This window comes from Rhincodon typus, chromosome 7, assembly GCF_021869965.1.
Source record: "Rhincodon typus isolate 14 chromosome 7, sRhiTyp1.1, whole genome shotgun sequence".
Lineage (NCBI taxonomy): Eukaryota > Metazoa > Chordata > Chondrichthyes > Orectolobiformes > Rhincodontidae > Rhincodon > Rhincodon typus.
The window spans coordinates 95,041,376-95,053,339 of record NC_063338.1 but is presented as its reverse complement, the minus strand read 5'-3'; the positions used below and the strand labels follow the sequence as shown (position 1 = coordinate 95,053,339).

The 11,964-nt window shown below is 45.5% G+C and overlaps 1 protein-coding gene across 1 annotated transcript in view; it reads right to left on the bottom strand.

The window, feature by feature from the left end:
• The window catches only part of obsl1a (obscurin like cytoskeletal adaptor 1a), a 174,919-nt gene that overhangs the window by 59,462 nt on the left and 103,493 nt on the right, over nucleotides 1-11,964 (bottom strand). Inside the window, exon 12 of the mRNA XM_048599311.1 lies at nucleotides 1,198-1,473. Within this exon, the coding sequence (XP_048455268.1) occupies nucleotides 1,198-1,473 (276 nt within the window). The remainder of the gene's footprint in view (nucleotides 1-1,197; nucleotides 1,474-11,964) is intronic.

Genomic DNA, 11,964 nt, shown 5'->3' with positions numbered 1-11,964 from the left:
TTAACTCTGTTTTTCCCTTCACAGATGCTGCCAGACCTGCTGAGCTTTTCCAGCAACTTTGTTTTTGTTCCTGATTCACAGCATCCACAGTTCTTTCGGGTTTTACAAAAAGAGACTGTTGCGACACAGTGGGTACTAGGTAGGACGTAGACAAATGCAATGCTGCATTCTGTAAAGAAGACAACTATTAAGAAAACTATTAGTGTTGTATTTCACACTTCACCAAGTGGCTTGAGGTACATTTAACCTGTCCTGGATTCAATTTTATTTCCTACATCATACCCACCAAGGCTTTTATATAATAGATAGTGAGAAGATGTTTTGACTTGTGAATGAGTCCTGAACTGGGGACTAAATATGAGATGACCATTATTAAATTCAACATGAGAATTCAGAAGTAACACTTTTACTCAGAGAACAGTGTTAATGCAGAGTTCACTACCACAGGGAGTAGCTGAAGGATGCAAATGTAAGTAAACTTGGTGAAAAATAATCAGTGGAAATGATACCGGGATTAAAATCTGGCAAGTCCCCAGTCGATAAAGCCCTACATCCAAGACCTCTAAAAGAGATGGCTGTGGAAAAATGGATGCAGTTGCATTGATTTTCTAGAATTCCTTTGATTCCAGAACAGTTTGTGTGGATTGGATACTAATGTCATGCTGCTTGTTAGTCAGGAGGAGGGAGAAAGAAGATAGCGAGCTACAGAACAGTTAAACTGACATCAGTTATTAGTAAAATATTGAAATCTATTGCTGAGGAAGCAGTTAAGAGGAGACTTTGAAAAACATGTTGGAATTACAAGCTAACAGAGGGGTTAAGCAGGTCTGAGGGGCTGAATGGCCTCCTCCTGTCCCTATGCCGGAAATCTGAAACATAAGCAGCATCCACATTGTTGTACCTTGCAACTGGATTCACTGTTGAGGATTGCTCAGCCTGAAAATGTTCAGCTCCTAAATGCATGGGTCATTTTTTTCAATTTAAGGAAACTTCATTGACCTGAATCATTTATTCCGTATGTCTTTCCATGCACCTGTGGAGGATTTCCAGCATTTCAACAATTACAAAGTGTGGTTCAGCTCCTTTAGGGGGACCCTGCGCATCTCTGATTTTGGCAACAAAGAACCACCCACATTCAAATCCCTCCCACCTTTGACTCCAGTTCAGTGCTCCTACTCTGTGCTCCCCTTTTCCTACCGGTCATGTTCACATTGAAGATCATCTCATCATCTGTGGAGCGGCAGATGTAGAACCCAGTATCTTCCTTCAGGACATTCTTAATGATCAGACTGTGCACCCGCGACTCACTCTTCATCTCATACTTTTCTCCCTTGGTCACCTGCTCTTTGTGGCGATACCAGGTGACATTGGCTGGATCCTTGGAGACGATGGCTGCAAGCACAGCCTGTCCATTTTCATTGGCGTAAACTTCTTCTGGATGCTTCTCCTTGTTTGTAAACAACACCGGGGCCTCTGGTGGAGAGAACAGAAATAAAGTCCTCACCTTTACACCTTACACCGTGTGTGAATCCACATTACATTCCACTGTCACCTGGTAAAAGCAGTGGCATTATGGTAATGCCACTCGGCTACCAATCTAAGACTCCAGGCTGATATTCTGGAGTTATGGGTTTAAATCCCACCATGGCAGACGGTGAAGTTTGAAATTAAAAGAATATCTGGGATTAAAAGCTACCCTAATGAAAACATAGAGAGTAAACTTTTAGGCCTGCTTTGCTATTCAATATGATCATAGCTGATTATCCAACTGTTCCCACTTTCTCCCCACACTTCTTTTGCCCTAAGAAATATATCTGTCTGTTGAAATTATTCAATATTTTGGCCTCAACCACCTGTTGTGGCAGAGAATTCCACAGGCTCACCATTTCATGGGTGAAGAAACTTCTCCTCATCTCAGTCCTAAATAGCCTACCCAATATCCTCAGACTGTGACCCATAGTTCTGGACTCCCCAGTCACCGGGAACATCCTTCCTGTGTTTATCCTCTCTAATCCTGTTAGAATTTTATCAGTTTCTATTAGATGCCCCTCATGTTGACATGATTATCATAAAAACCCATCTGGTTCAATTGTGTCCTTTAGGGAAAGAAATCTGCTGTCCTTATCCATGCTGGCCTACATGTGACTCCAGACCCATAGCAATGTGACCAACTCTTAACTGCTCCCTGAAGTGGCCGAGCAAGCCACTCAGTTCAAGGTCAATTAGTGATAGGCAACAAGTGTTGGTCTTCCCAGCGATGCCCACACCCGGTGAAAGAACAAATCAAAACTACTTTATGAAATTTAAATTGTAAAATGATGCACCTAATGTATGCATACAAAATCCTACAACGAGCAATGGAGTGGCATGGAGCATTAATGGTTGAAGTTGTTGGCTTGCTTGTTGAGCTGGCTGGTTATCATACAGACATTTTGTCACCATGCTAGGTAACATCATCAGTGCGGCCTCTGATGAAGCGATCTTGTTCTCCTCTGCTTGATACTTATATGATCTGGTCTGTTAAATTGGGTTATGTCATTTCTGGTTCTGTTCTGCATGGGTTTGTATATGGGGTCTAATTTCACATTTTGTTGATTGCATTACGGGTTGAAAACCAGGCCTCTAGGAATTCCTGTGCGTGCCTGTGGTTGGCTTGAGCTAAGATGGTCATGTTGTCCAAGTTAAATTGATGGTCTTCATTGTCCGAGTGCACTGAAATGAGGGAAAGTTCGTTGTGTAGTCATACACCAGAACTACGCAGGAAGAAGGAAGAGCACCTGCACAAGGTCTTGGCTAACAACAGATATGCCAACAACTTCATCCGCAGGTGCGTACTAGATAGCCAATGCCAAGAGGACACAGTATGCCCTAATATACTGGCCACACTACCTTATATCAAGAACATATCAGAACTGACGAGATTCCTGCGACCACTAGGAATCATGGTAGCACACAAACCCACAGCCACACTACAACAAACACTCACAAGGACCAAAGACCCCATACCCATGACATGCAGAACCAACGTAGTTTACAAAATACCTTGCAATGACTGCAACAAGCATTACATTGGCCAGACCAGAAGGAAACTAGCCAACAGGATACATGAACACCAGCTAGCAGCAAAACAGCACGACAAACTTTCCCTCATTTCAGTGCACTTGGACAATGAAGGCCATCTGTTTAACTGGGGCAACATGACTATCTTAGCTCAAGCGAACCATAGACATGCACGGGAATTCCTAGAGGCCTGGTTTTCAACCCTAATGCAATCAACAAAATGTGGAATTACACCCCATATACAAACCCATGTAGAACAGAACTGGAAATGACACAACCCAACTTAACAGGAACAAAAACAGAAGTTGCTGGAAGCTCAGCAGGTCTGGAAGCATCTGTGAGGAAAAAAAATCAGAGTTAACGTTTCAGGTCTGATGACCCTTCCTCAGTACTGATGCTAGCTGGGAAAACGTCGATTTATATGCAGAAAATAGGGAGGTGGATGGAGTAGAGAGTAAACGATAGGAGAGGGAAGATAGACAAAGGAGTTGATAATGATCTGGCTAGAAGGGTGAATAGTTGTTAATGGGGGCTGTTAGTGACTAACAATAGGTAGTGTGTAATAGCAGGCTATGTATGATAACAAGGCCTGATATGTGGGGTAAGGGGCTAGGACATGGAGGAGTTTAGGCCCTAAAATTATTGATATTGAGTCCAGAGGGCTGCAGGGTCCCCAAGGGGAAAATGAGGTGTTGTTCTTCCAGCTTGGATTGAGCTTTGCCGGAACACTGCAGCAAACCAGAGACAGAGATGTTGACCAGGGAACAGGGTGGTGTGTTAAGGTGGCAGGTAATAGGTAGCTCAGGGTATTTTTTGTGAGCAGAACGTAGATGTTCTGCAAAGCGGTCACCTGGTCTACACTTCATTTCCACAATGTAGAGGAGACTACATTGTGAGCAGCGAATGAGGTAGACTAGATACTGGGAAGTGCAGGTGAAGTGCTGCTTCACCTGGAAGGTATGTTTGGGCCCTTGGATACTGGGGAGGGAGGAGGTAAATGGGCAGGTGTTGTACATTCACCGGTTGCATGGGAAGGTGCCGTGGGGCTGTGGGGGCGTTGGGGGCAAATGAAGAGTGGACCAGAGTGTCCCGGAGGGAACAGTCTCTACGGAAGGCGGACAAGGAGCGGGAGGGGAGTATGTGTCTAGTGGTGGCAGCTCGCTGAAGATGGCGGAAATGGCATCTGATGATCTTCTGGATGTGGATGCTGGTGGGATGGTAAGTAAGCACAAGGGGAACACTATCGCTGTTGTGGGAGGGAAGAGAAAGGGTGAGGGCGGAAGAGCAGGAGATGGGTTGGACCCAGTTAAGGACCCTGTCAACAACGGTGCTGGGGAATCCCCAGTTGAGGAAGAAGGTGGACAGTTTGGAGGGGCCTCCTTGTTGAAGTTGGCCTCAACTTTGATGGAGGCGGATGAACAGAGAGAATGAGATGGAGTCTTTACAGGAAACAGGGTGTGAGGATGTATAGTCCAGGTAATTGTGGGAGTCAGTCGGTTTATAGTGGATATTAGTGACCAGTCTGTCCCCAGAAATGGAAACAGAGATGTCGAGGAATGGAAAGGAGGAGTCAGAGATAGACCAGGTGAAAGTGAGGGCAGGGTGGAAATTGAAAGCGAATTCAATGAACTTTTCCAATTCCAGATGAGAGAGGGAAGCAGCACCGATGATATCATTGATATATCGGAGAAAGAGCTGTGGGCGGGGGCCAGAATAGGACTGAAACAAGGAATGTTCCACGTACCCTACAAAGAGACAAGCATAACTGGGGCCCATGCGGGTACCCATGGCCACCGCTCTTATGACAGGAGTTAAAAGAGTAGTTGTTGAGGGTGAGGACGAGTTCAGCCAAGCGGAGGAGGATGGTGGTGGGTAGGGGCGGTTCAGGTCTTTGTTCCAGGAAGAAGCGGACAGCCCTAAGACCCGCCTGGTGGGGAATGGACGTGTAAAGAGATTACACGTCCGTGGTAAAGAGGTGGCCGGAACCAGCAAACTGGATGTTTTGAAACCGGTGGAAAACTTCAGAGGAATCACGGATGTACGTGGGCAGGGATTGGACCAGGGGAGAGAAGATTGAGAGAAGGTAGGAAGAGATGAGTTCTGTGGGGCAGGAGCAGGCTGAAACAATAGGTCTGCCTGGATAGTCCTGTTTGTGGATTTTCGGAAGAAGGTAGAAGCGAGCTGTGCTTGGCTGGGGGACTATCAGCTTGGAAACGGGGATGGGGAGGGGGTTACCAGATGAAATTACATCAGTTACTGTAGTAGCCTAATGCATCATATTGGGATCATGGTCCAGGGGAAGATAGGAGGAGATGTCTGAGAGCTGGCACTCAGCCTCTGCAATGCAGAGGTCAGTACGTCAGACTACAACAGCACCAACCTTATCGAAAGGCTTAATAACAAAGTCAGGGTTAGATCTAAGTGCATGAAGTGCAGTCAGTTCAGAGGGAGATAGGTTGGATTTGGTGAGTGGGTACAGAGAAATTGAGGTGACCAATATCACGCTGACAGTTCTCAGTGAACAAATCCAGTGCAGGTAAAAGGCCAGAGGGAGGGGTCCAGGCGGAAGGACAGTATTGGAACTAATCGAAGGGGTCTGTGGGACGGGGAGAGGACTCTTGTCCAAAGAAATGCGCACAGAGGCGAAGACAGGGGAAGAAGAGTTCAACTTCACGTCGTGCCTGAAATCCATTAAGGTGGGGATGCAGAGGAATAAAGCTGAGGCCTTTGCTGAGTATAGAACATTCAGCAGCGCTGAGCAGAAGGTTAGGAGGGATGGTGAACACCCGACAGGAGGTGGGGTTGGGAGAGGGGATGGAGTCAGAGGGAAGGGGAGGAGAGGAAGGTTCCAGAGGGCCACGGGTGTCATTGAGTTGTTGCATCTTGTGGGCCTTGATGCCTGAAATGAAAAGAAAATGTTTCTTGTTAGCATGCCGAATAAGCCGGAAGATGAAGTGGAACTGCGGAGTGGTGCAACCCTGAGCTAGTGTGTTGGGATGCTTTTGGAGAGAAAGGTTGAGAGTATGCATGTGATGCTGCATGGCACTGTGTGTGGACCTCAGGATGCAGCGAGAGCAGCTGTCCGTGGAACGTTGAACATCACAGAGATATCTGTGTTCCTGGGAGGATTCAAAATATGAAGGATGAAACTTCAGTTGGAATCCTCGTGGGGTGAGTCTGAGCTGGAGGCAGTCACTGAGAAATGTTCCCAACTTAACAGACTGGATCATATAAATACCAAGCAAAGTAGATCAACTTTGCTTCATTGCAGGCTGCACTGATGATGTTACCAAGCACGGTGACAAAATGTCTGTACGATAACCAGCCAGCTCAGCGAGCAAGCCAATAACCTCATCCACAACCCGAGCTACAAATCTTCGCAAGAACCTTGAGCATTAATGGTTGCATAATCCGGTTGAGGCATCATTGAAGAAGAGATTCAACACTGGATGAGCTATGCCAGTGCAGCCTTTTACAAACTACAACAATATCTGACAACAAAGATCTCCACAAGTCAACATGAGTTCTGGTATACAGAGCAGTTGTCGTCACCACACTGCTGTACTGCAATGAGACCTGGTTTATGAATCAGTGACACATAAACACAACTGAGACATTCCACCAGCAATGCTTCCACCACACCCTCTATTATCAAACAAACACTAATGCACTTCTTGAAGCTAGCTCTACAAGCATTCAGGCAAAACTCCCGCAAAATCAGATACAATGAATGAGAAAGAAAATAAGCAATTGCTGGAAAAACTCAGCAGGTCTAGCAGCATCAATGGAGAAAAGCAGAGTTAACATTTCCAGGCAAGTGACCCTTCTTCAGAACAATAGATGAGACACTGCATCTGGGTGGCTGAAAAACTTGTGATTTCTCAATGCTGAAATACATTCCAGGGGAGGACAAAGAAAACGCTCCAAAGAAAATCTGAAATCCTTCTTGAAGCAAGGTAGCACTAACATGAATGATTGGGTTGGGGTTGGGAGGGCAGTGGTGGTGCTTGTTACAAATCGTTCAAAAATGGCTGGCAACTTGTCCATCAACCTTCATCAGGCTTTGTATCTAAATGTCTTAATAAAGAGGCAGAGTGACAGCAGAGAAGGATTTAGTCAAACAGTTGTGCATCCCCTCACCCTATTCTATCCATGTCAGTCAAAAACAGCCACCTAACGACTCCAATCCCCTTTTCCAGCAATTAGCCTATAGCCACGTACGCCTTGGCACCTCAAGTGCACATCTAAATACATTTTTTTTCATTCACGGGATAAGGCCAGCATTTATTGTCCAGAAGGCAGTTAAGGGTCTTGGGTCACATGTAGGCCAGACCAGGTAAGGATAGCAGTTTCCTTCTCTAAAGGACATTAGCTGGAATTTGCCAACGTTCGGCAGTGGATTCATGGTCATCATTAGACTCTTAATTCCAGATTCTTATTGAATTCAAATTCCACCATCTGCCTGGCTGCCCAGAACATTATCTGGGTCCCTGGATTAACAGTCCTGCAATAATAGCACCAGGCCATTGGCTCCCTGCAAAACTTTCTGCCTCTAGCATCCTTACAGGCTGAGAGTTCCAGATTTCTACCACCCTCTGGGTGAAAAGGTTTTTCCTTAGATTCTTTTAAACCTCCTGCCCCTTACCTCAAATCCATGGCCTCTGGTCATTGATCTCTCCACCAAGGCTTTTTCCTGTCTACCCTATTTATGTCCCTTTTAATTTTATACCTCTCAATCATGTCTCCTCTCAATCTGCTCTGCACCAAGGAAAACACCCCCAAGTCTGTCCAATCTACTCATAACAAACTCTCCAGCCCTGGCCACATTCTAGTAAATCGCCTCTGCAACTTTTCCAGTGGTATCACATCCCTCCGATAATGTGGATTCCAGACTGTGCTGTGGCTTCACCAACATTTGATACAATTCCAGCATAATCTCCCTGTTTTTAAACACTATGCCTCAACTAATCAAGGCAAGTAGGATTAATACTTGACTAATAAAAGCAATTTTAGGCAATTAAAGGAAGCAAATCCTGCCATCCGTATTCCACTGCCCTGTGAGATGTTCAGCCTCATATGCCCAGAGACCTGGGGTTAGGAATTGGTCATTTGGCTCACAAGAAATCTCTCAGCAGATACTCACACTCTTTGAACAGACACCATCTTCAAACTGATGGACAGCCGATGATGACAAGATTAGTTGTGCTCAATCTACACTAGTCCCACTTTCCCTCTGGGTGAAAAACGGTTTTCCTCAAATCCCCTCTAAACCGCTTTCACTTTTAATTATATCCCATTGTTACTGACCCTTTGACTAAGGGGAACAGCTTCTTCGTATTCATCCCGTCCATGCCCCTTAACCTTGCACACCTCTGTCAGGACAAGTCAAAATACAGAAGGGAGATGGAAGGCTTGGTGGTATGGTGCAATGAGAACAACCTCTCTGTCAACGTTGGCAAAACTAAAGAACTGATCAGTGACTGCAGAAAGAACGGAGAAGAACACACCTCCATTTACATCAACGAAACTGAGGTTGAGAGGGTGGAGAGTGTCAAGTTCTTCGGAGTACAACCTGTCTTGGACTTCCCATATGGATGCAACGGTCAAGAAGGCACAATAACGCCTCTTCTTCCTCAGGCGGCTCAGGAAATTTGGTATGTCCATAGGGACCCTCACCGACTTCTACAGATGCACTATTGAAAGCATACTGTCCGGGTGCATAACGGCCTGCTATGGCAACTGCTCTGCCCAGGACTGTAAGAAACTACAGGAGGTTGTGTGCACAGCCCAGACCATCACGGAAGCCAAACTTCCAACCATGGGCTCCATTTACACAGCTCGTTGCCATGGAAAGGCTGCCAACATCATCAAAGACCCATCGCACCCCGATAATGATCTCATAAAACCTCTTCCGTTGGGGAGAAGATACAGAAGCCTGAACACATGCACGAGCAGGTTCAGGAACAGCTTCCTCCCAGCCACTATTAGACTGATGAATGGACTCTCTAGCCTCAAATAATGCTGATCTTGCTGACGTTGACCTTGCCTAGCACTTACTCTGTGTAATTTAACCTGTATGCCTCTATTTAGGTTTTTGTAAACAACTTTGATGTGTACGTCCTTGCCTACTGTGATCTGCCTCATAAGCAAAGCTTTTCACTCCGGTACTCCAGTATATGTGACAATGAATCAATCAATCCCTCAACCTTCTCTGCTCCAAAGAAAACAACCTGAGCTTATCCAGTCTCTATTCATAGTTAAACTGCTCCATCATAAGCAACATCCTGGTGAATCTCCTCTGCACACTTCCAGTACATTCACATCCTTCTTACAGTGTGGTGACCAGAACTGCACACAGTACTCCAGCTGTGGCCTAGCCAAAGTTCTGCAGCTCCAACATAACCACCCTCCTCTTATAATCTATGTCTCGACTGGTAAAGGCAAGTGTCCCATATACCTTCTTAATTACCCCATTAACCTGTCCTACCACATTCACAGATCTCAAGCTCCCTCCAGTCCTCCGTGTCCTGAGAGGGATCAATTCAGCTGCAGTTCATCAGCATTTGAAATCTCTTCTACTTTAATGTTTTGTGAAAAACTTGCAAGAGTATATTTTTCTCTAAAACTGTAAAGTCCATGTGTAACTCTTCCTCATCCTTTCAGTGGATGAATAGGTTAAAATAGGTAAAATCGTAGAATATTGCTGTACAGAGGGAGGCCATTTGACTCATTATGCCTCTTTCAGCTCTTTGGAATACCTACCCAATTAGTCCCATTCATTTCTGCTCTTTGCCCATAGCCCTGCAATTGCTTTGATTTTATAAATATTTGTCCAGTTTGTTTGTTGTATTTATTGCACGGTAAGTGTGTCAGTTTGCCTTTAACAGACATGCTCATGATGTTACCACTGTATGTGATAATATGTGACCTGAGATTACAAACTTCATATCGACTCCATCTTACCCCAAATTCACTGGAAGCATGACAGTCTATTGGAAGAAGGCTGCTCTGTTATAAACGAATAGCATAACAGGATCCCAAACACTTGTATGTCTGTGAATGTATAATAGTTGGTTGTAATAGTTGGTTGGGGGGGCAATGGCCTAGTGGTATTATTGCTGGACTATTAATCCAGAGACCCGGATAACATTCTGGGGACCCAGGTTCGAAATTGCCACGGCAGATGGTGGAATTTGAATTCAATAAAAATATCTGGAATTAAGAATCTAATGATAACCATGAATCCATTGTTGATTGTTGGAAAAACCCATTTGCTTCACTAATGTCCTTTAGGGAAGGAAGCTGCCATCCTTACCTGGTCTGGCCTACATGTGACTCCAGACCCACAGCAATGTGGTTGACTCTAAACTGCCCTCTGGACAATTAGGGATAGGCAATAAATGCTGCCTGGTCAGTGATGCCCTCATCCCATGGATGAATAAAGAAAAGTAAATAAACAAATATCTGATGAAGTCACTGGACTTGAAACACTCACTTTTGTTTTCTTCCCATAGATGCTGACAGACCTTTTGAATTTCTCCATCAATATCTGTTTTTGTTTCTGATGTTCAGCCTCTGCAGTTGTTTTATACATTGTAATAAATATCTATTGGGTTATTCAATACCACAATACCACGTCCAGTTTCTCATGTTAAAGAGATAACAAAACTAATGCCACATCAAATAAAATACCCACTGGAGGCAAAATCATACCACCAGCCTAGCAGGCAGTGTACTGCACAGTGAGATTGAGAGAGCACTGTCCTGTTGTTTCTATCTTTCTCTCTTGAGCTCTGTCTCTTTTTCTCTATCTGTTTCTGTCTCTGACACAGACCCCAGCTCTGAATCTTGCAGGGTGGGGGGAGGTGAGGAGGTGATGGTGAATGCTTCTATCTAAACCAGAGCACCTGTTGTTTAAGATCAGAATAGCAGTGATCCAACCCCTCGCTGACCCTGTCTAAATTGGTCGGTGAGGATTAGGTTACGCTGTGACTAGATTACTACAGAAATAGTTCCAGTGTTGGGCCGTCAGACTCCCCAGGATAGTTTATAGGTCCAAGATGAAGAACTCCTGGGGACCCAGGCCATTTGAGAGACCACAATAGATACCTTGTGTCCCATTAATGATAATGGTCTAATAACTAATTGCTCGCTAGGAATTGATTAACTCTGTGGGTTAGTACATTTGAAACAGTCAAATATATAAGTTATAAAGCCAACATTACAGGAAGTGCTACACCTGCCCCTACACCTCCCCACTCACCCCCATCCCAGGCCCCAAGAAGATCTTCCACATCAAGCAGATGTTCACCTGCACATCTGCTAATGTGGTATACTGTATCCGCTGTTCTCGATGTGGCCTCCTTTACATCAGGGAAACCAAACGGAGGCTTGGGGACTGCTTTGCGGAACACCTACACTCGATTCGCAACAAACAACTGCACCTCCCAGTCGCGAACCATTTCAACTCCCCCTCCCACTCCTTAGACGACATGTCTATCCTGGGCCTCCTGCAGTGCCACAACGATGCCACCCAAACGTTGCAGGAACAGCACCTCGTATTTCGCTTGGGAACCCTGCAACCCAATGGTCTCAATGTGGACTTCACAAGCTTCAAAATCCCCCCTCTCCCTACTGCATCCCAAAACCAGCCTGGCTTGTCCCCGCCTCCCTAACCTGTCCTTCCTCCCACCTATCCCCTCCTCCCACCTCAAGCCCCACCCCCATCTCCTACCTACTAGCCTCATCCCGCCCCCTTGACCTGTCCGTCCTCCCTGGACTGACCTATCCCCTCCCTAACTCCCCACCTACACTCACCTTTACTGGTTCCACCCCCGCTTCTTTGACCTGTCTGTCTCCTCTCCACCTATCTTCTCCTCTATCCATCTTCTATCTGCCTCCCCC